Source organism: Lepus europaeus, chromosome 5 (assembly GCF_033115175.1).
Source record: "Lepus europaeus isolate LE1 chromosome 5, mLepTim1.pri, whole genome shotgun sequence".
Classification (NCBI taxonomy): Eukaryota; Metazoa; Chordata; class Mammalia; order Lagomorpha; family Leporidae; genus Lepus; species Lepus europaeus.
The window spans coordinates 24,490,477-24,515,752 of NC_084831.1; the positions used below are offsets into that span (position 1 = coordinate 24,490,477).

Here is a 25,276-nt window from a genome sequence, read left to right on the forward strand (position 1 = left end):
CTTTCAGTTTTACTTTAATGTCCTTCTCGATTAGGATATTGGGGCTGGCAAAGGCAAATATTATGCTGTTAACTACCCGCTCCGAGATGGGATTGACGACGAGTCCTATGAGGCCATTTTCAAGCCGGTAAGTGGCTCTATCCACCCCGCGGGCTACAAACAGCAACTTGGTTTAGGGGACTCAGCCCTACTAATGCCGGTTGGGAAATGAGAGCTTGCAGTTGCGTTGTTTTATATCTCCATCTCTTTGGAGTTAGCTCCTGGGATGTAACAGTGTGACGTTTCCTTGGCTTTTCATGTTTCTTGCTGCCTTACACCGATGTCTACACTAGAGGAAGTGTAGGGACTCCCTGCAGCCTTTGTGGCCCGGCTTGGTCTGGGAACGCTGTTCATCAGTGAGCCCGCTCAGAGGTTCTGGCAGCGTCTGCGTGGAGCGTTGGCGCGCGGGCTGGCTCAGTGCCCGTGGTTTTGAGGGATGAACGGAGGAGTGAGAGACAAACAGCTACCCTGGGGAGGGTCGTCAGGGGTGATTTCACAGAGGTGAACTTTGACGAAGGAGAAGGTACCCATGGGAAGAAGGAGGTAGGGGACCTAAGGGGTGGTCCTCAGCAGAGGAAACAGCACCAGGGAAAGTGAAAAGGCGCTCGTGTGCAGCGGTGCGCAGGCCAGTGTGGCACCTGGGAGGAGTGTTGAAGGCACTGCATGCCAGCCCGAACAGTTAAATCTTCACAGATAAGCAACAAGAAACCGTCAATAGAGTATTAACCTAATGAGCTGTGGCAGTCACTCAGTAGACATCAAGTATCTACTTATGCACCTTGTAGCGCAGGCAACAGAGAAGCCTGAGGTGTGGTCTTTGTCCTCACCTCTGTCAGACCAGACCTTGGTGAGAGAAAACTATGTGCAAAGGTAAAAGGCTTCCTACAGATGCAGTGTGTAAGACCAAATGTTTGGAGCAAATGCAACCAAGAGTCAGGAAGGCTTCCTAGAGGAAGTGGCCCTGGAGCACAGTGAGACAGGAAGGATTCAGGGAGCTGACCGGGAGGCCATTCTGGGTTCACATTGTTAGCCTAGAGCCAGAAGGATGTTAGAGATCCTTTCACACTGAAAAGCTGCTGTCCCACGTGGGCAAAGCAGAGCCGCCTCGTGCCTCTCCCTTTTCTCCACCAGGAAGGCAGCAGAGCGTGATAAGGAGTAGAAGAAAGTGCTGGCCCCACCCCCACCCCCCTTCTATCCCTGGATCTCACGTAGCTTTCCCTGAGATTGTTGGTGACCAGGATGTGTCCTTTTAGGTCATGTCCAAAGTGATGGAGATGTTCCAGCCTAGCGCCGTGGTCTTACAGTGTGGCTCAGACTCCCTGTCTGGGGATCGGCTGGGTTGCTTCAATCTGACCATCAAAGGTAAGACCATGTAGCTCAAGGATGGGTGGGCAGGGTCCCGCTGGGTGCTCCTGTGAACTCAGCACCCCTTCTCCCATCAAAGGGCACGCCAAGTGTGTGGAATTTGTCAAGAGCTTCAACCTGCCCATGCTGATGCTGGGAGGAGGTGGTTACACCATCCGCAATGTCGCTCGGTGCTGGACATATGAAACTGCTGTGGCCCTGGACACAGAGATCCCTAATGGTAATGGCTCCAGGGCTGAGTGAGGCAGGGTGGGAGCTGGAGGCCCCATGTCCTCAGGTTCTGCACCCCCTTTCCACTGGACATTCGGCCTCTGTTTCTCTGAAGGTCTCCTGCCTGGCCCCTCAGGACTGATGGCACAGCCACTGCCTTTCCCCAGCCCTTCTTGACTCTGTCCCCTCTCCTGCTGTCGGTTTGCACAGAATTCTCGGTGGTTGTGTATAGCTTTGGAGTTCCTACTCTGCAGGGTAACTGGGATAGTGAGAGAAGGGAGTACTGAGGCCTGTTGACCCTGGTGTGGGTACTGGAGAGCGGTGTCAGAAACTGGAACTTCCCTGGGCACCCACGTCTCACCCTGTCTAGGAGGCATTCCCATCTAGCAGAAGGACCAGCAGCCCAGATAAATTCACAGATGCTATTCTCAGGGTCGCCTGACTGTCTCCTCCCCTTCCCCAACCAGAGCTCCCATACAATGACTACTTCGAATACTTCGGGCCAGATTTTAAGCTTCACATCAGTCCTTCCAATATGACGAACCAGAACACTAATGAGTATCTGGAAAAGATCAAGTGAGTATACTCCCCAGCCAGCCCTTGAACTTTCCAGATTCTGGTTTGTCCCTAACCAGAGCCCAGCCACCTCTTCTCCCCTTGGCCACAGACAGCGGCTGTTCGAGAACCTGAGGATGCTGCCGCACGCGCCTGGGGTCCAAATGCAGGCGATTCCTGAGGATGCCATCCCGGAGGAGAGTGGCGATGAGGATGAAGAGGACCCTGACAAGCGCATCTCGAGTAAGACACAGACTCATGGCCTCTGCCTTCTCCTCAGCAGGCAGCTGGGGCTTCCCTCCGCCATTTCTGCCTGCCTGCTGGGAAACCTGCAAGTTCTAGGGCCTGCAGGAACAGGCTAGTGGGTCAGCTCACTCCCTCTCTTCCTCGTGGTCCCTGTCCCTTGGTTGTCTCTGAGGACACACAGGAAAGCCCTGGACATGGACCCTGGGATTAAAACCTGCTGCTCTCACCCCGACTTTCCATCTCCTGCCTCCTAGTCTGTTCCTCTGACAAACGAATTGCCTGTGAGGAGGAGTTTTCTGACTCCGATGAGGAGGGAGAGGGCGGGCGCAAGAATTCTTCCAACTTCAAGAAAGCCAAGAGAGTCAAAACAGAAGATGAAAAAGAGAAAGATGCCGAAGAGAAGAAAGGTAGGTCCGGATGTCCTGCACTGGGGTCTCAGCCCACGCCCTGCCACACCTGCAGGGCTCTCAGGGGCTCCCAGCAGCAGCAGGGCCCACAATGCAGTGGCTCTCACATACCACCCAAGCACTTTTCCCAGCACTCACCCCAGTTTCCCAGGGGGCTGCCTCCGCCCACCAAGCTCTGGCTGGGGCAGGCTGGAAAACCGGTTCAACCTGTCTGTTTTCAGCAGGGCTCACTGGGAGGGCCTGGGATGGGCTTTTCTCTTGTTCTAAGTCCAGTAAGCCATAGTGCTGGGAGGGGGTTTTGGGGTAAAGACCGCACGGGTCTTTCCAGAGGGGCTGCCCTTGGTCATTCCTGCACTTTTACGTTCTAGAAGTCGCAGAAGAGGAGAAAACGAAGGAGGAGAAGCCAGAAGCCAAAGGGTGAGGAAGGAGCTGTCTGTCCGCCATCTCCCTGGCATTGGAGCATCAGCCCCTTTGTCCCGCTGCTCTGAGAGGGAAGGCGCAGGGACAGCTGGTCCCACTTACAAAGGCCTCTTTCAGGGACAGTCTGTCCGTCTCTGCAGCTCTAGGCAGAGCTAAGAAGCCCCAGCCCCCGGCAGTCACCTGGGCAGCCTGGGGCCTGAGGAAGTCATTGTATCCCCACTTTTGCCCCAAGGCCTCTGGGGTGGGTTATCTCATGCCAGTCTCTGTTTTCTCCACAGGGTCAAAGAGGAGGTCAAGTTGGCCTGAGCAGACGTCTCCAGATCTGGCTCCTGGCCAGCTTTCCCACCTTTCTCCCTTAACCCCTCAAGATTTTATATTTTCTATTTCTGTGTATTTATATAAAAATATATTAAATATAAATATCCCGAGGACTAGACAAGAACCAAGGCCCTGAGGCCAGGGTAGCCAAGCTGGGTAAACTCATAGCTGCTGCCCTGCCAGCCATCCCTCCCCAGTTCGATTTTAAATCACAAAAGGCTCCAGGTGTGGGTAGAAGGGAGCTACAAGACACACCAAGGTGTCTCCCTACCAGGTATGGAAAGGTGCCCCCTGTTGAACATTCTAGGAGGGTAGGGGTGGCTGGGTCCTCAGGGACTTCCTATTCTTTCCAGCCCCTAAGGTGACATTAGCCATTTTTAGGTTGGTTCTGTTCTCGTCATACCGTCCCGCTGGCCTCAGGTGAGCCCCAAAACTAGTGCTGCCCGCCCTCGGTCTTCCCCAGCTCTGCAGGTGGAGGCTGGCGGCCTAGCTTCCTTTTTGAGATACTATTTTCATTTTTGTGCGACTCTTTGTAATAAAATGGTACCTTTCTATACCCACCTGAGCCTCTGTTTCCTGGCAGTCCCTGGGTTGATGTCAGCTCTGAACTCCCTGCCTTCTCGTGTAGGGGCAGGGCAGCCCCCACGACGACAAAGCCCGTAAACTTACCTGCCTTCTAGTTTGCCCTTGAGGTTGGAGGTTAACTAGTTTCCACAAATCTCACCCCATCCCCAGAAGACCAGTCATTAAAGCACCACTAAAGGGACAACATTTATTCCTTTTCCAAAGGTTACAGTAAAACCAGGTGGAAGAGAATGGTTTTAGCAATTAGAAAAAAAAAGTACAAATCTGGGGTTTGGCCATTAAAAGTTATTTACAACAATGGGAGAAAAAGACAACAAGAAGTTGTTTCACATTACAGACTTCCCCCACCCCAAAGCCTAATACTTGCTTACCAAGTCAAAAAAGAGACACAGTTGATTCACAAGCTGGAGGTTTGAACTTGAGTAAGACATTTATAAAAACCCAGACAGGGGCAATGTCCTCCCCAGCCCAGGTGCCACTAGGCACAGCACAAGAGACTAAAAACTCAACAGGGGGAAGGCTGGACACTCAGGGTTTGGGAGTATAAGCACCCCACTTCTGGCTCAGGGATTTGGGGAGTAGGGTAAACAGAACCTACTTGGAAAAGAACTGAGGGAGAAAACCAGCAATTGCCTTCTGCAGGGTGGGGGTGGGGGGTCGGGGAGGGGGCTGGACCAGGAGCATTTCACATCACTAACCTAACTTGGGAAAATGTAAGGGACCATCTTCAGCTGGCCTTTCGAGGAAGACCAGATGGCTGATGGGAGAATCCACAGGAGGGAGAGGAGGAGCGGGAAGTGGTTGGGAGGGGGCAGCAGCCCCTCCTTTCTGGGCACAGGAAGGCAGCCAGGGCACAGGGTCCAGGCAGTGACCTCACAAGGACAGCACAGTTTTTTGTAGCTTAAGAGATCACCCGCCTGCCCCCACCCAGCTACTCATTCTGCTCGGCGCCGGCCGGTGTAGGGCCACTCTCCGGCCCCGAGGGAGTGGACGGCTCTGCTGCTGCGGGCCCTGCCTCCTCTTCTGTGTCTCCTCCCTTGCAGGCGGCGCCAGCCTCTGCCTCCTTGGCCTGGGGCTCCTGGCTCTCCGGGGTGGCAGCGGCCTTCCCCTCCGGGGCAGTGCCCTCTTCGCTGCAGGCACCGATCTCGCCCTGCTCCTGCTCTTCCTCCGTGGGGGAGGAGGCAGAAGAGTCGCCCCCGCCCTCCTTCCGATTTCTCTTGAAGGACAGGCCGCTCAATTTGAAAGGCTTCTTGAAAGAGAATTTCTTCTTCTTCTTGGGGGTCTCCTTGGGGGGGGCGTCCCCCTTGGCCTCGGCGCCCTGGCTAGGGGGTGCTGGCTCGATCGCGTCGCCAGTGGCCCCAGCTGCCTCATCTGTTCCGTTCACGGGGGGCGACTCCCCTTCACCCTTGGGGGTTAAGTCTCCATTGCTTTTCACGTGGCCATTCTCCTGCAGGGCAGAGGAGACCGCGATGAGGGCCAGGGCTCTTCTTCCCCTCCCCAGCCCGCTCCTGGCCCCCTCCAGACAACAGGGTCTTCAGCCCCACACCGGGGACCCCTTCAGACATCTGCCTCTCGCCGCTCACAGGCGCGCAAAGGCCATGGCCGGCAGGAGGCGCTGGGGTCCCGGGGCCCCCACCCCCCTCCCCCGGGGCGCGCTCTCTATTCCGCACGGAACCGCTCCGGGCCGCGGATCCCGAGCCAGCGGGCGAGCCGCGCTGGGCGACATTGGGCGGGAAGCCGCCCCGGGGCGCTGTCTCTCAGCACCTGGACTGCCTATTTTCCCAGCCTCCTGCTTTGTGTAAACGGCCCCCCCACCCACCCCAGGCTCTCCCCACCTCTCGGCACCCCTCCGAAAGAAAAGACCGTGGGCTGCCGAGGTCAGGGCCGGGGGTGGCGCGCCCTCCCCGCCGGGCACCCGCCCCGCGGGCCCTGGGCGCCCCCTCGGCGCGGCCCAGCCGCGCCTTTGTTCCCCGCGCGGCCCTCGGGGCGGCCCGGGGCACCGCCGGGGGCCGGGGCCGCGAACAAAGAAGGCGGCGGGGCCCGGCCGGCGCCCCTTCCCCGCCCCTCCCCTCGCTTCGCCCGCGGGGGCTGCGGCGCGGAGAACAAAGGGACGGGGCGGGGGAGGGGGCGCCGCGTGTCCCGGGCCGGACAAAGCGCGCGGCCCCGGCCCGAGGCCCGAGAGGGGCGCGGTGCGAGAGGAGGGGGCCGGGGCCGGTCGTGCCGAGCGCACCCACCTGTCCGTTGGCCTTCGCGGGGGAAGCGCCTGCTGCCTCCTCGGCGGTCACGTCGCCCCGGGGAGCCTTGGAGCTCTGGCTGCCCATGGTGGGGGGGTCTGTTGGGGGCGCCCGGAGCCGCCCCGGGCTCGCGCCGCAGGGGATAGTTCGGTGGGGTCGGCCCGGCCCGCAGAGGGGTGGGGCTGGCGCCTGAGGGGGAGGGGTGTCGGGGGGGAAACCGAGCTGCACCCCCGCTCCGCGGCCGACCCGCTAGCTACGCCCGCCGCCGCTCCGCTCCGCGCCAGAATGCCGCCCGCCGCCCGCCGAGCCGCCCATATATACGCGCCCGGAGCTCGGGGCGGGGCCGGACATTTAAATGAGCGCCCAATGGAGGGGCGGAGGCGGGGTCGGGTCGCGAGCCCCACTTGCGCAGTGGGCGACGCTGGCGGTCTGGTTCGCCCCCGCCCCCCACCCCACCCGACCGCCCGGGGCAGGTGGGGTCCGGTGTGGGAGGAGGGAGGCAGGTCGGTGTGCGAGCTGGGCGGGGAGGGGCGTCCGGGGAGAGCGGGGAGAGCAGCCGCGCCCTCCCCTCCCGACGCCGCGCCCCTCTCAGGGCCGGCGCTCCCGCACCGTGGCGTGGCCCCCATCGCCTCGGCCCTGCCCTGGCAGCCCCTGCCAGTCCCCTCCTTGAACTCTTAGGAGGCTCGCGTGCCCAGACTCGTCAGAGGCTGTTCCCGAGTTCTGCCGCAGACGCGTGCTTCTAGCGGCAGCAGGGCCTGGCGGGGCCTGGAGACCGGCCAGAGGTCCCACCCGCGGCCCGAGAGGCTGCAAGGCCACTGTGGTCCGCGGGCGAGCCCGTCCCTCATCCCTCGGCTCAGTCCCCTTGGTGGCCAGCCAGCCTGAGCCTGGGCTGATTGACAGCAGCCGCTCCCCACATGAAAGCTGGGGGGGTCTGAGCCTGCGAGATGTGGACATCACCCGTGTCACTCGGTTCTGCTGCTCCCCTCGCACACACTCCAGGGCCCCCCACCCAGACGGAGGAATCCCAGGGAGGGACTCAGCACACCTCAGACTCTCCCGAAAGGGAGGGAAAGGATGCGCCAGGTCCTCTCCAGCCCTGGGGTAGCCGTAAGGCTGAGCCAGGGAGCCTGCAGGGTGGGGCTGGCCCTGAGATCCTGCCCTGGTGCCGCTTCTCCTTCCCGGGGCTCGGAGGAGCTGGTGGGAACCCCAGTGTCCTGGCTGGTGCCTTGCTGTGTGCCCCGGCCTGGGGAGTGCAGGAAGCAAACTGTTGCAAAACTTAGGCTGTGTCCTGGCCAGCTCAGCACCTCCCTCCCTCCTCTGGGTAAGGCCCTGTGGGAGGCCTGAGGCTGTGGGGGTGGAGACACCCCAGGGCCTGAGAAATCGGGAACTCCCAGCAGATGTGAGCACAGAGTGGGTGAGGGATGGCTGAGGTGGCTTCTAAGGTCTGTTCTCCTGTAGCCTCCACCCCCGTTCCTACTCCACCTTAGGTTGGGCCACTGGGGTTCAGGATGGAAAAGTGACATGCCCAAAGGCACACAGCAGCTACCTAGAGCTAAGGGTGAGAAAGTTTGGGGAGATCCAGGCTGGAAGAATTTCCTGGTGCCATCGGGGGCTGCTCTGGTCAGAGGGGGAAGGCGAGAAGAGCTGGCTCTGGGGTCGGGAGGGGCCCCAGGCTCTCTCCACAGCTCAGGGACAGGACAGCGACTCCTGCGCTTGCTGCCACGGAGGGTTGGCCATCGTGACCTGCTCTCTGTCTCCGCCACAATAGGGAGCCCACAATGCTGCCAGGCACTGCCTGCACCAGCTTGGCAGGGCTCACATGGAGGGTGTGTGAGTCCTGGAAGGGTTGAGGTCAGAGGTTAAGTGCAGATCCCTAGGCTCCAGCTCCCCAGGTACAGCCTTGGGGAGGACATGCAAATCTGAGGATCCCAGGAGGAGATGGGAACATCAAGCCTAAAACACCCTGAGTCCCCACAGCCCCAGAGGGAGCCCTCCGTTCCCACCAGGCATCCCCGGAGGCCAGGGAGGGGGCGCCTGGGAGCCCGATCCCTTAGCGAATGCAGGTCCCAGCAGAATCTGACTTCTGGAAGAAGGAAGAGGTTTGGGATGCTGCAGTGGGGTGCGGGTGCGGGTGCGGGTGCGGGGGCACAGCAGTCCTCCCGTGGCTCCTTCCTCCCCAGCTGCTGCCAAACCAGACAATGTGCCCATTGTTCTGTGACTCCCGGAGCCCGTGTGCAACTGTGTGTGTCTGTTTCTCTCTGTGCCTGTCTGTGTGTGAGACTGCGACTGACCGTGTGTGTGTGTGTGTGTGTCCAGGTGTGTATGTCTGGGGCTACGTGAGGCTGCGTCGTCGTGGGGCTCTGAGTAGTCCAGGGTGAGACAGAGAGAGAGAGAGAGAGAGAGAGAGAGAGAGAGAGAGAGAGAGGTGACTCCTGGTGACTCTGAGACTTCCTGGGCGTGCACCTGCCTTTCCTCAGACTGCCGCTGCTGACTGTGTCTGGCTGGGATTGGGTGTGCACTTGGAGGGTGTGTGGCCAGCCCGGGGAGCACCTGTGAGTGTGGGGGCGGGAGGGTGGCTATGTGGGCCACAGATGGTCACTGAGGCCTGGCGGTCAAACCTCTCAGGTGTGGACTTTTGCCAGGACAGTGACCGGGAAAGGAGGAATGGGAGGGACATTGTGATTCTGGGACGGACTGGAAGGCTCACGGTCACACATTCCCAGCTGTCTCAGTTCTCCCCATAAGGGCTCAGACCCTGCACCCAGTCCCCAGGGAGAAAGGCACAGGACAGAAGGCACTGGAGCTCCCTGGCAGGAAAGCGGGGGACCCTGGACAGCCACAGGGCAGGGCTGAAGGCGAGAGGAGAACGGAAGAGAATATTGTCCCCGAGGGAGGTGGGGAATCAGAACAGACTGCAGGTGAGGCGCAGGTGGGCGTCAGGTGGAGAGAACGGCCTTCCCAGTGGGGGAACGGGAAGCCAGCAGAGCGGGGCTGGGACCTGGGGCATCTGTGATGGCCCGGCTCCGGGGTCCCCAGCTCCTCGTGCAGAGCAACAGCTGGACCGGAGCTTTAGTGCTCACCCCAAGTCAGCCTCTGGCTCTGCTGCAGTAAGCCGCTCCCCCCCCAGGACCCCCCACCCCCCTGGCCTCAGTTTGTTCATCCGGGCAGTGAGTGGCCTGGGCTCCGTGAGTCATCCTCAGAGCTGGGCTGCAGTTCCCTCTTCTGCCCCTACGTAGAGAAGCGTAAGTGGTGAGTCACGCGGGGCCCCTGCCCTCCGGGGTTTCCCATCCAGGGGAAGACAGGCAATGCCTTAATGGGGGTGGGAGGTGGGGGGCGGGAGCAAAGACCAGGGGTCTGTGTGAGGAGGGGGTGGAGGGAGAGGCCTGGTCTGGGGCAGTTTGGGAGAGGGGATCCCTAGGATCCAGTGACAGCCTGGGTGAGGACAGGCGGGCACAGGGGTGGGAAACTGCTGCCCTTTCTGTTGGGGATGACGGCTGTGGCTCCGCTGGCTGGGGCGTCCTAGGGAAAAGAACCGGGGAGGGACTTGCCGAAGCCTTCAGCCTCGTGGAGGTGGGGCTGCCAGGGAACATTCTGGAAGCATCGAGGAGGCCCCTGCAGCCTACACGCTTCAGCTCACACACGAGCCCAAGGCCAGTGCCCACAGTCTGGCGGGTGATGTCACAGGGACAAAGACAGAGGTTCTGGGTCAGGACTGACCCCTGGTCACTGCCAATAGGCAGGTAACTGCAGCCGGTGGTGCGTGAGGTCACCCAGGAAGTGCCTAGGCCACGGAAGCACTCCCCTGGCAGGGGGCCGGCCGGAGAGAGCCCAGGAGGGAGCCGTCACGCTGGGGCACAGAGGACCGCAGAGTGCAGAAGTTTGGCCATCCCTGAGCCCCGCGTGGCGGGGGCCGCCGGGAATAAGGAGCATGGCCGCTGGCCTTGGCGATGCGGTGACTGTGTGCCGAGCCTCGTGCCCACAGCACGGCATGCTTTGCCTCGTGGCCTGGTGAGATGGCCACCATCCCCACTGCCATCTGCACAGGAGGAAACTGAGGTGGGACCAAGAGAGGTGAGGCAGCTGCAGGGCTGGGCCCGGGGGGGAGGGGGCTGCTTCCCCCGGACCTCAGTTCCGGGGCTTGTGGCGGCGTGGTCAGCAGGCCCTGGCTGTGTGGCCTCCCTGCCTGCCGCGGGGACACGAGGCACCTCACTGGCATCCACCATGCAGTTAGTTGCCTGGGCACATGCACAGGAAATCTGAAAATCCCCTTTCAGGATTCCAGGCCTCCCAGACCTTTTATTTCTCCCCTCCCTCTCCGTGTGTGTGTGTGTGTGTGTGATGGTTACATAATCGGACAGGACCAGCCACTCTAAGAGAGCTGTCTTCTCTGGGGCTTGGTTTCCCCAGTAGCAGAGAGCGCCTTATCCCAGCTCACCTGCTTACCTCTCCCAGGCATGATGAGGTCACCAGAAATTCAACCCAGTTTATCTGGCCTGCCTGAGTGGCTCCTCCCACCTCTCCCCACCTCTTCCTCAGGATCCCAGTGCCTCTGGGGATGCGTGGCCAGAGCCGTGGAATGCAGGTCCGTGGGGGACAGGGGACTTCCCTCCCAAAGAGAAACTGAAACTCTTCCCAGGCCAGGCCCCAAGCCCCCCCACCTCGCCCCACCCCCGCAGGCGCTCCCGTGCTCCCAGGCTCTGTGACCCCACAAGTGCCTTCCTCTCTGGCCTCCCCCTGGCCACTCGGAAGTGAAGACCCTGGAGCTGCTTCAGGGGTGCGGGCTCTGGGAGGTATTTATTGTGTTGAAGTCCTATTGGTGAGGCGGTGGCTCTCCAGCCTCAGTATTCTCATCTATAAAATAGGGGTGGTACTAGCACCCTTTCTGCAGGGCTATTGGGAAATAAATGAGTTAGCACTATCAAGGAAAGCTGTAACCCAAGCACCTGGGGCACAGAGCGCCCTAGAAGCTTCCAGCAAGGCTCGTGGATGCTGCTGTGTGAGGTTCTGGGGTGAGGGCCTAACCCAGACGGTGCCCAGCAGCGAGCCCATTCCCTTCCCTTCTCTTCCACTTCTATCCTAGGAAGAGGAGGCGGGAGGTAGCGCAGCACTGGCACCTTCCTTCTGGAGGGGGGAGAGGAGGCATTGTTGGACTGCTCTAAGGGTGCTGGATTGTTCAGGGGAAATTTATTTGGCCTCAATCAGCTTGCTCGCTCTCTCTCTCTCTCTCTCAGATTTATTTATTTATTTGAAAGAATTACACAGAAAGAGAAGGACAGGCAGAGAGAGAGAAAGAGAGAGAGAGAGGTCTTCCATCCGCTGGTTCACTCCCCAAATGGCTGCAATGGCCAGAGCTGCGCCGACCTAAAGCCAGGAGCCAGGAGCTTCTTCCGGGTCTCCCACGCAGGTGCAGGGGCCCAAGGACTTGGGCCATCTTCTGCTGCTTTCCCAGGCCACAGCAGAGTGCTGGATCAGAAGTGGAGCAGCCAGGACTTGAACCGGTGCCCGTATGGGATGCCAGCACTGCAGGCGGCGGCTTTACCGGCTACACCACAGCGCGAGCCCCAATTCTCTCTCTCTCTCTTTTTTTTAAGTTTATTTATTCATTTCAAAGAGAGAGAGAGAGAGAGAGAGAGAGAGAGAGAGAGAACAAGTCAGCCTCCATCTACTGGATCAATCCACAAATAGCTGCAATGGCCAGGGCTGGGCCAGGGCAAAACCAGGAGCCTGGAACTCCAGCCAGGTCTCCCATGTGGGTGGCAGGGGTCCAAGTACTTGAGCCATCATTTGCTGCCTCTGAACGGTGAGCATCAGCAGGGAGCTGGATGGGAAACGGGGGGGACTCGATCCCAGGCCCTCTGATATGGGATGCAGGCAGCACAAGCTGTTGTGTCACAATGCCCACCTCTTGGTCCTTTAAACGCTGCAGGAACAGGCCTCTCCCCCAGAGCCTACGGATTCTTTCCCTCTCCTCTAGCTATACCCAGAAGTGTCCCCGGGGCCTCCTTGCAGTGCCTTTTCTAGACAGACTGTGGAGCACCCCCAACACATACTTCATCTGTCTGTCCCCTCCCAGTCCCTCCTTGAGTTCTTGTCCCCTTCTGCCTGCTTGGGAAGCCCTTCCATCCCCAAGGAGCCTTCCCCAATGCCCCGGCTAGGATCTCGGAGAGAAGACCCAGCCCTCAGCCCTGTGCCCCTCCCTCCTCTCCTGGCCCACTGCATTTCCACAATACTGGCTTTTCGCTTCCTCAGAATGCTGAGCTGCCTCCGACCTCAGGGCCTTTGAACATGCCGTTCCCTCTGCCTTGAACGCGTTACTTGCTAAATTTCTATCCTTTTCCTAACATCCCGATCGACGCTCTCCTGAGGAGCTCTCCAGGTTTCCCAGGAGGAAAGAATGGCTCTGCCCGTGCTTTACTCCACACCCACAGGCTGCGCACTTCCCACGCTGCGCTGCGGCCACTCTGTTGTGTTAGCCAGGGCCCTGGGCGGAGTCCCGCGCCACCCACCACAGCTCATCCCTCCCCTCCCATCCCCTCCATGGGGAAGCTCCTCCTTTCACCAGGGCTGGGCCGTGTCACCGGCTTCTCACTGGTCCCTCTGCCCTTCCAGCCGTTCTCCATGTCACAGAGACACTTTCCAATAGAAGATGCTCTGTAAATATCTCAATGACAGAGTAAAAAACATGTACACATCCTACGTGCTGCCCTTGGCCTTCAGCCTCTCCGTGGCTTTCTCTTGCCCCTGGGACAAAGTCCATGTGCGCCTTACATTCCAGACCCTCCCTCTCTGAGCTGCCTCTTACACTGGGCTGTTCCCTCTGCCGGACATGGGGTGGCGATCCAGCCAGAGGTGCTGGCCTCCAAGCAAAAGGCAGGGCAGAGAGGCAGCCACCACCGGCATTTCCTTCTTTTTCATTCCACTTGCCATAAACCTTTTAAAAATTATTTACTCATTTCTTTTCTATTTGAAAGGTCAAGTCATCTTACCTCCACTGGTTCACTCCCCAAATGCCTACAACTGCCAGAGCTGGGCCAGACTGAAGTGAGGAGCCCAGAATTCCACTGGGGTCTCCCACCTGGGTGGCAGGAACCCAACCATTTGAGCCGTCCCCTGCTACCTCCCACGGTATGCACTGGCGGGAGGCTGGAAGTGGAAGTGGAAGTGGGGCCAGGACTCAAACATGGAATGAACGTATCCCAAGTGGCATCTTAACCATTGTGCCAAACGCCCACTCCAGTACTAGCATTTCTTGATCTCAGGGTTCTTGCTGTTCTCAGTGCCAGAGCTTAAAAGTATGGCCTGAAGGGGTTGGTATTTGGCACAGCACTTAAGACACTACCTGGGGGACAGGTTTGTGGTGCAGAGGGCTAAGCCACCACGTGCAATACCTGCATCTTGCACTCCTTTGCCTCTAAACCGGCTTCTTGCTAATGTTCCTGGAGTCCTTGGGCTCCTATCACGCACACGGGAGAGACTTGGATGGAGCTCCTGGCTCCTTGCTTCAGCCTGGCCCAGCCCCAGCTGTTGTGGGCATTTGGGGAGTAAGTCAGCGAATAGAAGCGCTTTCTCTTTCTCTGTCTCTCCCTTTCAATCTCTGCTGCTTTGCCTTTCAAATTAATTAATTAATTAAAAAAAAAAAAAGAAAAGAAAACCCACTTCTTGGGACACCTGCATCTCATACTGGAATGCCTAGTTTCGAGTCCCGGCTCCACCTCTGATTCCAGTTTCCTGCCAATGCGACATACCTTGGAGGTGGCAGGTGACAGCTCAAGTGGTCAGGTCTCTGCCACATATGTGACAGTCCTGGATTGAATTTCCCAGCGATTGTGAACATTTAGGGAGCGAACCAGAGGATGGAACGTTCTCTTTGTCTCTCTCTATTTCAAAAGAGAAGAAAGTGTTGCCTTGGAGCTGCAGTTTGGGAAGCCCATGGGCACCCCCACGGACACATCAGGCTGGCAGTGTGTGGAGCAGAAGCCTGGAGGCCACGGGGGTGGGGTGATCCCAAATTGGAAGTGTCAGGTGTCCATGGGATCCACTGGACAGGAGGGCGGCTCAAGAAGACAGGGCCAGGGCTGTGTTCACAGTCTGCAGGGGAGCCTGCGGGGCTGCAGCCCAGGGAAGGGTTTCCAGGTCAGCGCTGCTGTGAGGCGGAGGGAGGGAGAGGCCCCAGGTGCTCAGGGGAAGGGCCTGAGGAGGCTGTGCCCAGGGGTCTGGCTTGCGTGAGTGTGGGAAGGGGCGCTAAGCCCCACTGGGAAGCTGAGAGGAGGAGCAGTGTGGCTTAAGGAGCAGAGATTGGCTGTGGGAGGTCATTAGGATCTGTGGGTCTGGAGCAAAAGCTGAGAGAGAAATGTTGTTCCTTCTGTGTGTCTACTCGAGGATCTAGCCCCTGTGGACTGAGGTCTCTGTCTCCAGTCCAGAAGTGCAGCTGCCCTCGGAGGTCACCCTGGAGATCCCACGGGGACCCAGATGACACAGACAGGCCCAGGTAGACTCAGATTGGAGGGGACGGAGTTGGCAAGAACCCAGGGCTGAGTCAGTTGGATGAATCCGGACACAGGCGGTAGTGGCCTGAACCAGAGGCCAAGGGAGGGGAGAGTGAGGTCCAGAGTGGAGTGACCCGGGGATGGGACTGGGTTCCAGCTGGAGGAGGGTGACAACCCTGGAGATCTGCTGTTCCCGGGAGCCGGACATGGGCCTGCTCCATGGTGACCTGTGATGTGACTGAGCCCCCAGCCAAGGGCAGGGGAGGGGTTGGAATGGGGTCTTGCAGAGGTCGGTGAGGGACTGCCATGGACCTCTGAAGGCACGATTGGGGTCGCAGCCCCCAGACTCCTTCCTCTGGCCACCAGCACCCACCCTCAGGCCAGGAGGTCCCAGAGAGCAACTGGGAGACAGTCGTGGGAGCACAGGGACAGGTGCCCTGTGGCCTTGGACCTATCTGAGGCCAGATACCACTCATGTCCCTCCCCGCTGTTAAACCCGTCCCTGGCGCCCTACTCACCCTTATTCTGGCCTTCAAGGTCTTTGAAACTCTGACCCCCAGAGGCCTCCTTTTGACAAGGGGCCCCTGGCTACCAGTGTCACTGTCACCCTAGTGAGACTACCATTTCAGCCTGCAAATCGCCAAAGCTTCCTCCTTGGATCGCTGCCCGCACCCTGCCTACAGTGCCTTCCCGAGGTACGCCTCTCCAGGGTCTGCTCACCTGTCAGGGCCCAGCCCAAGGGCCTTCCCCTGAAGTCTCTCCTGACCTACCCAAGAACACACTGCCCCCAACCAAGGAGTGCCCCCCTCCTGTGACACTGTGCTTGCTGGCATGTGCCTCTGCCTTTCTCCATCTGTGGCACTGGGAAAGCCTGGAGACCAAGAACCAGGTCCCCTGCACCCACCTTCCCCACTGGGCGTTCATGTGCGGGACAGGTATGGTGGGAGGGCCAAGGGGTCACTGTGGATGCCCCCCAGCTCCATGTGTGTCACTGGGGGGAACCAAGATCATCCCCACAATGCGGTGGCGCGAGCCCGAGAGAGGCAGAAGCTGCTTTATTTGAGAAGCGAAGGCAGAAACACGAAGACCCCAGGAGGGCGGGGCAGGTGGGTAACCTTCATCCCCAGAGAGAGGGCACCCTGAGGGGTGCAGTGCTCCCCGGCCATCTTCCTGCTAGCCCTGGCTTGCACAAGATGAGCCTGAAGCCTGTCCCTCCACGGCCTTGGAAAACCGACATGTGGGACACCCTGGCATCCAGGCACAGGGAGCAGAGGGGAGTACGGCTCTGCTGTGCACTAGCTGGGGGAACCAGGGCAGGTCACTTAAAAAAAAAAGGTTACTTATTTATTTGAAAGGCAGAAATACAAGAGAGAAGGAGAGAGAGAGAGAGAGAGAAAGAGAGAATCTTCCATCCACTGGTTCACTCCCCAAATGCCACAATGCCCAGAGCTGGGCCGATCTGAAGCCAGGAGCCAGTAGCTGCTTCTGGGTCTCCCACATGGGTGCAGGGGTCCAAGGACTTGGACCATCTTCTACTGCTTTCCCAGGCCATAGCAGAGAACTGGATCGGAAGTGGAGCAACCAGGACTCAAACCAGTGCCCATATGGGATGCCGCCATTGCAGGTGGCGGCTTAACCTGCTACGCCACAGCGCCGGCCCCGACAGGCCACTTAATGACTCTGAGCATCAGTTTCATCTGAGGATACAGGAATCATGAGGGGGCCTCACAGGTTGTGATGCGGCTTAGAGAAGAAAACGCAGTTTTAGCCGAGTCCCTGGCAGAATGTAACTGTGAAATAAATGCTAGTTGCATTGTTCCTATTTTATCAACAGACTCGGGTTCTGGTCCCAGGTCTGCACCACTTTCCTCAGTGGGCCCGCCTGAGTTTCTGTCTAACAATGAGGCTCTCGGGAGTGGATGTGGCAGAGGCTTCAGAGTGGTTAGCTTTGCCCTACTGGGGCTGCAGGGCTGGTCACCCCCCACTCTGTCAGGTCTTTGCTGGGCTCGCGGGCCAGGCAGGATCTGCTGTCACAGATGGCCAGCCCATCTCCTCCCCTCTGCCCACAGACAGAATGAGAGGAAAGGGCTGGGGTTGCCTCAGCAGGGACTGCGGTTAGACAGGACGAAGGACTTCCTTCCGGGCTGCAGGATGCTGCCCTGGGAAGGAGCCAAAGGTCGTGGGACTGATGCCGATGGAGTGGGGGTGGGGCTGCTTCCAGGGGGATGGGCCGGGCCCTGTCGGTTAGGCCAGAGCTGGCCAGTGGCCTGAATCAGCTCCAGCGGCTGTGGCCTCACTTCCAGACTCCGCAGGGGCCCTGTTGAAGCCTGCACCAGGACTCCCAGGAACCAAGGTGCAGCAGTACACACGCCCAGGACAGCCAGCTGGAACAACGGGGCACCAGCCAGACATGTGCTGTGCCCCTCATCCAGAACACTCTTGCTGGAAGTTGGGCCCCTCATCCTTCCAGACCAGCAAAGTTCCTGTCCTAATGGAGGACCTCCCAGCCAGCTCGTGTGAGCCCCTCTACCTGCCAGATACGTGTCCCTGGCTGCCCCACAGGCAGCAGCACCCGGCCCAGCCTCTGCTCTCTGCAAACACAGCACGTGGCTGATGGCCCACCCCTCTGCCGGGCCTGACCCCCCACCAGCTCGAGAGCCCCGTGAGGGCAGGAACCTCCGCTGAGCGGTCCCCCTCGAGCGGTCCCCCTCGGAGGACTCACTGATGAACTGGGCGTGAACCCGGCACAACCCGTGGAAGGAGGCCCTTGGAAAGTGTTTGCTGAATAAAGCAACAGACACAGACATCCTGGCCAGAAAGAAACAGTTGCATTCAGAGGTGGTGCAGCTGTTCCCAGGTGCACAGGAGTGTGCAGGGGGGCCCTCCTGGAGGGTCATCTGCCCCCGCCCTGCAAGCTGACCCACCGTTCTTCCCCTGAGTCACTCAGTGAAGCTGCCAGGCCTGGCCGGTCACCCTGGCCCCAGGGTCACGGAATCCCGCACTCCTTGCTTTGGGTACAGAGCTGGCCTCATGTTTTCCGAGCCCTGTCTGGGACTCTTAACGTTTTGGGGTATCTTCCAGGAAACAGAAATTTCAGAGTGGTCAAATTTGTAAACCTTGGGGCCGGTGCAGGTTAAGCCTCTGCCTGTGATGCCTGCATCTATACGGACGCCGGTTCAAGTCCCCGCTGCTCTACTTCCAATCCAGCTCCCTGCTAACGCACCTGGAAAAGCAGGGAGGATGGCCCAATTGCTTGGGCCCCTGCTGCCACGTGGGAGACCCGGATGAAGCTCCCAGCTCCCTGCTTCGGCCTGGCCCAGCTTGGGCTGTTATGGCCATCTGGGAGTGAACCAGCGGATGAAGACCTCTCGCTCTCTCTGTGTCTGTCCTCCTACCCCTGTAACTCTGCCTTTCAAGTAAATAAAAAATAAATCTTTATAAAATGTGTCAATCTTTAAAAAAAATAATGCTTGTGGTTCGAGAAGGGCAGGGAAGAACCCCGCAGAGACGCACATCCGGCACTCGGCTATGGATGCCCGCACCTGCTAGACCCACTTGGTGCTCGGGCCTCGCCCAGCCCCCACGCCTCGGCCAGGCCCCGCCCCCCGGAGGCCCCGCCCAGCGGGCGCCCCTGGGGCCCCGCCCCTCACCGGCTCTCTCGGGTGCAGGGAACCTATCTGTCTCTTCCTCTCGCCCAGGAATTGATAGCTAACGTTCAGCCATCGGCGCTGGCACCTGGAGTCGGGGAAACCTGAGCAGAAAGAGGGGAGCGAGGCCCCGGGTTTGCGCCGACTCCGCCCCGCCCCGCCCCTTCCCTCCGCCTGTGACGCCCTCACGCCCCACCCCTCGCCCCGCCGCCCTGGGGCCCCGCCCCTCCGCCTAGGCCCCGCCCCGCGTGCCCCCGCCGACGGTGCGAGCGTGCGGGCGGCGGCGCTGCGGAACCGGGCGCGGGGCGCGGGGCCGGGTCCCGGCTGCCCCAGAAACACCGCTCGGAGCCTCCTGCTGGGGAGACGCGGCCGCGCTCATCCTAGGAGGCGCTTGAGAGGGACAGGGACAGCCTCCAGGATTGGAGGCCCCCAGCGGGGCCTTCCCAAGGACCGGGGTACCCTCCTTCTCCGTCCGGCGCCCTCCCCGCAGACCCTTTCCCCAGGACGAGAATGTTCACCACGGAGTGGGCAGTCTCGGTGAATGGCACGGTGTCCAGCCCGCCTGGCTAGGCTCCGGCTCCAGCGTGGACGGGGAGGCCTGCAAGCCCATAGTTCCCTGGGGCTGTTTTTAGCTGGAGGCTTCATCTGACAAGAGGAGGTGGGGGCAGAGCCATCCCCGAGTTCCCTGGAGACACTTCCGGCCAGAGCAGGGGCCAAAGACAGGCCTCACTCGGAGGCAACGGGAGGGCCAGGCGCCTGCAGCCTCTTTGACCGTTGATGGTGTGCAGAACCCACACCTCTCTCCTCCCAGGCATCGCCAGAGTGGCCCCTCCCCACCGGATCCCCAGCCAGAGGGCTGAGCTGGGGAGGATCCAGAACCCTCTCAGCTGGCCTCAGACCTACACACAGATATTTCTGAAAGAAGGGGCCCTCACACACACACCGGCCACCGCCCAAAACAGAAGTCCTTGATTGCTCTGGTCTAACCCATGCCTTTTGCAGAAGGGGAACCAGGTTCAGAGAGGGGCAGAAAAAGCCAGAATAAAATCCACACTTGCTGCAAACTCTGCATGCCCAGGGTAAGCTGAGCCTCGCGTGCCTTCCTGGCTGGGGCATGGGGTTCAGGGTCCAGGGCACAGATGCCCGTTCCCACACTGCCATTGGAGCTGTCTCCCCCTTAGTGACTCACACTGGCTGCTGGGCAGAGTGGGCAGCTGCGCTGAGCCCCCAGAGCCTGGAACAGGCTCCGACTTGCTGCCCTTGCTGTTGTCCAGCTGTGTTTGGGGATCTGATGTCCTCTTTCCCTTCCTTGGGGAATGTCCCTCCTCTATCGCTTCCTCTTCCCTATCTTCAGCCTCTCCTTCCCATCGGCAAACAAACAGGCTCCAGTCTTTGCTATCTGGAAAGAAAAAGGGAGCCCTCCCTCCACCCCACGCCCCTCTGCAGCTCCCCTTCCTCCCTGCGCAGCCAACATTCTTGGAAGATGTGCGTACACACGTTGTTTCCCCTGGGTCCCTCAAGCCCTGCCATCTGGCTTCCTCCCCCACCATTCCACAGGCCCGGCTCTGCAAGGTCGCCACGGCCCTCCTTGTGGCCAAGTGCAGGGGATGCTAGCTGCTCTTATCTGACTTGACCTCTTAGCAGTGGCTGGCTTAGACACAGCCAGATACTCCCTCCTGCTTGAGATCCTCTGGGAGCCCTGGTGTTTTGGATCACTGCGTAGTCTTGATTTCCTGGCTGTCCTACTGGTTGCTGCTATGGGATGTGCTTCTCATCTGTTGCTCATGGCTTAGCCATGGTTATCCCAGGTCCCTCTACGTCTGTCCTGGGTTCTCATGCCTTCAGTGTCCTGCTGGTGGTTGACACTTCTCTCTTCAGACCTGCCCTCCCCTCTTAATGCACACCTGCCTCCTGGATGGTCCCCCTTCCCCAGGAGACATGCCCCACATCTGTCCTGCCTCCTGTGCTCCCGGCTTGGCCACACTCCACTGGCTGGGCCCGAAATCTGGTCTTTTTTTTTTTTCCTTAGATTTTATTTATTTATTTGAGAGGTAGAGTTATAAACAGTGAGAGGGAAAGACAGAGAGAAAAGTCTTCCTTCCGTTGGTTCACTCTCCAGATAGCTGCAATGGCCGGAGCTGCACCAATCCGAAGCCAGGAGCCAGGTGCTTGTTCCCAGTCTCCCACGTGGGTGCAAGGGCCCAAGGCTTTGGGCCATCTTCTACTGCCTTCCCAGGCCACAGCAGAGAGCTGGATTGGAAGAGGGGCAGCCGGGACTAGAACCGGCGCCCATATGGGATGCAGAAGCTTCAGGCAGAGGATTAACTTCCTGTGCCACGGTGCCGGCCCCGGAAATCTGGTCTTGATACCAGAATCTGTGCTATGTCTCCCTTTTCCTGTTCAAGCAGATACAGAATTCTCTCCTCTCTGGGCTATGTCTAAAATCCCATCACTTCCGCCACCTACACTTGACCCAAGGCCCTGTCACCTTTTGCCTGGGAAGGCTGCAGCAACCTCCTGACCCAGCTCCCTGCTGTTGGTCTGTTATGTGGTCTGTCCCTGTAGGGCAGCCTGGATTATCTTCCCAACACAGGAGCAGGTGCCCCTACACAGCATCTTCTGCACCAAGGTCACCCATGGAGCAGACTAATCCTGGGGCAGGGGGCATTTCTGACGCCCACATCTTTGCCCGGATAGCTGCTTCTCATCCTTCGGTTCAAATGTCAGTTCTTTAAATTTTGCTTATTCTTTTTTTTTTTTTTTTGACAGGCAGAGTGGACAGTGAGAGAGAGAGAGAGACAGAGAGAAAGGTCTTCCTTTTTGCCGTTGGTTCACCCTCTAATGGCCGCCGCGGCCAGCGCACCGCACTGATCCGAAGCCAGGAGCCAGGTGCTTCTCCTGGTCTCCCATGGGGTGCAGGGCCCAAGCACTTGGGCCATCCTCCACTGCACTCCTGGGCCACAGCAGAGAGCTGGCCTGGAAGAGGGGCAACCGGGACAAAATCCGGTGCCCCGATCGGGTCTAGAATCTGGTGTGCCGGCGCCGCAAGCAGAGGATTAGCCTATTGAGCCGCGGCGCCGGCCTGCTTATTCTATTTGAAAGGCAGAGAGAGCAAGTTTCCATCCTCAGGTTCACTCCCCAGATGCCACTCCCAGGTGGGAGTGGGCCAGACAGAAGCCAGGAACCAGGAACTCCATCCGGGTCTCCCATGTGCATGGCAGGGACCCGAGTATTTGTGCTGTCACCTGCTGCCTCCTAGGGTGTGCCTTGGCAGGAAATCGGAATTGGAAGTGGAGCTGGGGCTGGAACCCAGGCACTTCTGTAAGGGGTGCAGGTGTCCCAGGCCACACCTGCCCCTAGATGTCAGTTCTTCATTGAGAGCCTTTCCTACAGCCAGGCCAGGCCAGACAGCTCTGCTTGTCCTTCTCTTCAGAGCCCCGGGTCTTGGCCGAGTGGACGACGAAGCAGTCATTCCCTGGCCCAGCTGCGGATCTGAGCCCTCCTGTTCCAGGTCCTGGAGAGCGAATATGACAGAGCCCCGGCCCTTTCGCAGGCCCAAGTGTAATGAGATCAACCCCAGAAGGAAAGCAGGTGCCGTGGGAGGGAATGGATGCGTGGCCAGGGGTCTCCTCCGAGAAGCAACATTCGGTGCCGGTCTGAGAGGTGAGCAGGTCTCCAGGGAAACTAGTCCAGGCTGCAGGAAGAGAGGGCTTTGAGGTAGGAAGAGTGGTGAGCGACTGTGGCTGTGAGATTTGGGAGGAAAGTGACACAACTGTGTGAAAGCTTTCTGGGTGGGGGGGATCTGGTACTGGAGGAAGCAGGGAGATGAGTTGGGGGTCTTGGGATGGGTGGGGTTGGGGACCTCACTCAGAATTGCAGCAGAATGCACTGGGCTGCCTGGCTGGCTGGGGAGGAGGAGGGCGGGAGAAGGCTGGCTGTGGAGAGGGCAGTGGGAGCTGCAGCCCCGAGAACCCCGTGTGCACCCTGTTCCACCTGGTGTCTTCCCTGGCTCCCTCCTCCGTCCTTTCTCCAAGTGGACAGATTCAAGCTCAAGAAGCAGAAGGCTGTGAGAACCCAGGACGAGGTGGGGGGGGGGGGAGAAAGGGGAAGTTGGGTCAGAGTCCGGATGTGATGGGACTTCAGGGAAAGTGGGTTCTGGGGTTTCCTCAGAGCCTGGAAATTCCACTGTCTCTGGCTCCACCCAGAGAGCCCCCACAGACCCTGGTGCCTGCCCAGTGCTTGGAAGTCCTGGCCCCCTCTAGGTGCCAGGAGTCTGTATCTAAAAGGCCACATCCCCTGACGGGTCCCAAGATGGCAGGCAGGACTCTGCGCAGCCGCCAACGGCCATGGACGTGTCTCAGGAGCTGCTTCCAGTGCCTACTGGATGCTTGATCCCTGTAATCCTCACCGTCACCCTCGGAGGCTCGTTTGTCACCATGGCCCCTGTGAGACTTCAAGGGGTTAAGGAGCTTACTCAGACTCACACAGCTAGGACGAGGCAGAGCGAGGATTTGAACCAAGGTTTGACTGACACCAGGCTCTGAGCTTTTAGCTCCCGTGCTATATTAAGCCTGTCGACCCCCTGGTTGATTGGCTCAGCAAGGGGAGGAGGCTTTGTGGGGGATTTGCTCGTGGTTGGGGTGGCTGGCCCCCTCTCATATCAAGCAGTGGGAAAGGGTAGTGCTGACGTCAATTGTTGCCATGGCGATGCAGCAACCCTTTCCCTGCCGTCTCCATGGTAACCTGGGGGGTCCATCTGTACTTCGCCCCCTCCTTCTAAAAAGGGGTCCCTTAGGGAGGGGCTAGCTAATAAGGTATCTGAGAGAGAAGTCAAGGAAGGCAGTGATTTGAGCACCCCCTTTCCTTGGGCCCACCCTGTTCCAGGTCCAGAGAATGGGCTGGGTTCTGGAGGGTCTGGACTGGGCCTGGGGACAGTTTTACCCTTGCGGATGAGGGAGGTGGCTCTGCCTTTCCCACTTGGAGGTTTCCCTGCAAATGTCCTCCCCCCAGCCTAGTTCTCAGGCTCCTGGGAAGAACAGCTGGGAAGGTGGCAGAAAAGAGGCAAGGGGGTTTCCCCAGCCCCCTGCAGAGCTGGACGTCACCCACCCTTGAGGGACAGTGTCCTTGGCCATCTGGCTCTCTGCTTCCCCTTGAAGCTGGAGGTCAGGACGGCAGTTGCAGGCTGCCTGGTTCATCAAGGGCTTGCTGTGCCCGGGCGTCCCTCCTGGTACCGCAGGGGCATAACCTGACTGCAACCCGAGCAGGTGTCACTCCGCCCATCTTGCAGATTTGGAAACGGAGGCTCAGAGAAGTCATGAAGCCCAAGATGGCATAGTTAATAAATGGCAGAATCAGGACTCGAACTCAGGACTAGAGTTTAGCCCAGCAGCTTTTCCAGGGGAAAGAGGAAGAAGAAGCAGGGCACAGGATGGAAGTGGAGAAGAGAACTGGGAGAATGAAGTCCCAGCTTGGAACCTCTTACTCCCTGTTGCCTACGGAATAAAGTTCACACTCCTGAGCCTGGTAACCCAAAAAGCCTCCTTGATCCAGCCCCCGCCCCTTCTGCTCCCTGACCCCGCTGAGACTGCGAGGGAAGGGACTTCCTATGTTCATGCCTGAGTTTTGAGCACGTGGCGTGGTCCAGGTAGGTGATGGAGAAAACGGAACTGAATTTCTTGAACTTGCCCTTCACTTTCTTGCTTTAAAGATTTACTTATGGGGCTGTGGCTGTGGCTCAGGGAGTTAAAGCCTCAGCCAGCAGCAACGGCCTCCCATGTGGGCACTGGTTTGCTTCCCGGCTGCTCCACTTCTGATCCAGCTCCCTGCTAATGTGCCTGGGAAGCCAGTGGACAATGGCCTAAGTGCTTGGGCCCCTGCACCCATGTGGGAGACCTGGAAGAAGCTCCTGGCTCCTGACTTCTGACTGGCCCAGCTCCGGCCATTGTGGCCCTTTGGGGAGTGAATCACAGGATGGAAGATCTCTCTCTCAGTCTCTGTCTCTACCTCTCTCTGTAACTTCATCTTTCAAATAAATAAAATAAATTTTTTTTAAGATTTATTTATTTGAAAGGCAGAGTCACAGAGAAGCAGAGAGAGAGGGAGGGAGAGAGAGAGAGAGAGAGAGAGAGAGGTCTTTCATCCTCTGGTTCATTCCCAAATGGCCACAATGGCTGGAGCTGGGCCAGTCTGAAACCAGGATCCTGGAGCTTCTTCCAGGTCTCCCTCGTGGGTGCAGGGGCCCAAGCACTTGGACCATCTTCCGCTGCTTTCCCAGGTACTTTAGCAGGGAGCTGGATCAGAAGTGGAGCAGCCGGGACTCAAACCAGTGCCTGTATGGTATGTCAGCACTTCAGGCGGTGGCTTTACCCACTATGCCACAGCTCTGGCCTCATATATTGCTTTTTAGAGATTTATTTTATTGGGATTGGTGCTGTGACACAGTGGGTAAAGCCGCCACCTGCAGTGCCGATGCTCTTTTTTTTTTTTTTTTTGACAGGCAGAGTTAGACAGTGAAAGAGAGAGAGACAGAGAGAAGGGTCTTTCTTCCGTTGGTTCACCGCCCAAATGGTCACTATGGCCAGCACGCTGCGCCGATCTGAAGCCAGGAGCCAGGTGCTTCCTCCTGGTCTCCCAGGTGGGTGCAGGACCCAAGCACTTGAGCCATCCTCCACTGCCTTCCCAGGCCATAGCAGAGAGCTGGACTGGAAGAGGAGCAACCAGGGACAGAACCCGGTGCCCCAACCGGGACTAGAACCCGGGTGCCA

General features: G+C 59.0%; 2 protein-coding genes across 2 annotated transcripts in view; one reads left to right on the top strand and one right to left on the bottom strand.

The window, feature by feature from the left end:
• Positions 1–4,120, top strand: part of HDAC1 (histone deacetylase 1) — a 37,759-nt gene extending 33,639 nt beyond the window's left edge. Inside the window, exons 7-14 of the mRNA XM_062190874.1 lie at positions 35–127; positions 1,293–1,401; positions 1,484–1,624; positions 2,082–2,190; positions 2,282–2,412; positions 2,670–2,822; positions 3,191–3,239; positions 3,521–4,120. Of these exons, the coding sequence (XP_062046858.1) occupies positions 35–127; positions 1,293–1,401; positions 1,484–1,624; positions 2,082–2,190; positions 2,282–2,412; positions 2,670–2,822; positions 3,191–3,239; positions 3,521–3,548 (813 nt within the window). The 3' untranslated portion in view covers positions 3,549–4,120. The remainder of the gene's footprint in view (positions 1–34; positions 128–1,292; positions 1,402–1,483; positions 1,625–2,081; positions 2,191–2,281; positions 2,413–2,669; positions 2,823–3,190; positions 3,240–3,520) is intronic.
• Positions 4,121–4,318: 198 nt separating this feature from the next.
• MARCKSL1 (MARCKS like 1) lies at positions 4,319–6,646 on the bottom strand. Its single transcript, XM_062190876.1, has 2 exons — positions 6,380–6,646; positions 4,319–5,592 (listed from the first exon to the last, which is right to left on the bottom strand). The coding sequence occupies exons 1-2, from the start codon at positions 6,464–6,466 to the stop codon at positions 5,077–5,079; spliced, it is 603 nt and encodes a 200-aa protein (XP_062046860.1). The 5' UTR covers positions 6,467–6,646; the 3' UTR covers positions 4,319–5,076.
• Positions 6,647–25,276: the final 18,630 nt, after the last annotated feature.

What these genes read in the sequence shown, in the direction of transcription:
- MARCKSL1 (XM_062190876.1), bottom strand. Translation starts at nt 6,466, where the DNA reads ATGGGCAGCCAGAGCTCCAAGGCTCCCCGGGGCGACGTGACCGCCGAG. An exon ending in CCGCGAAGGCCAACGGACAG is followed by an intron (nt 5,593 to 6,379) that starts GTGGGTGCGCTC and finishes TCTGCCCTGCAG; the next exon opens with GAGAATGGCCACGTGAAAAG.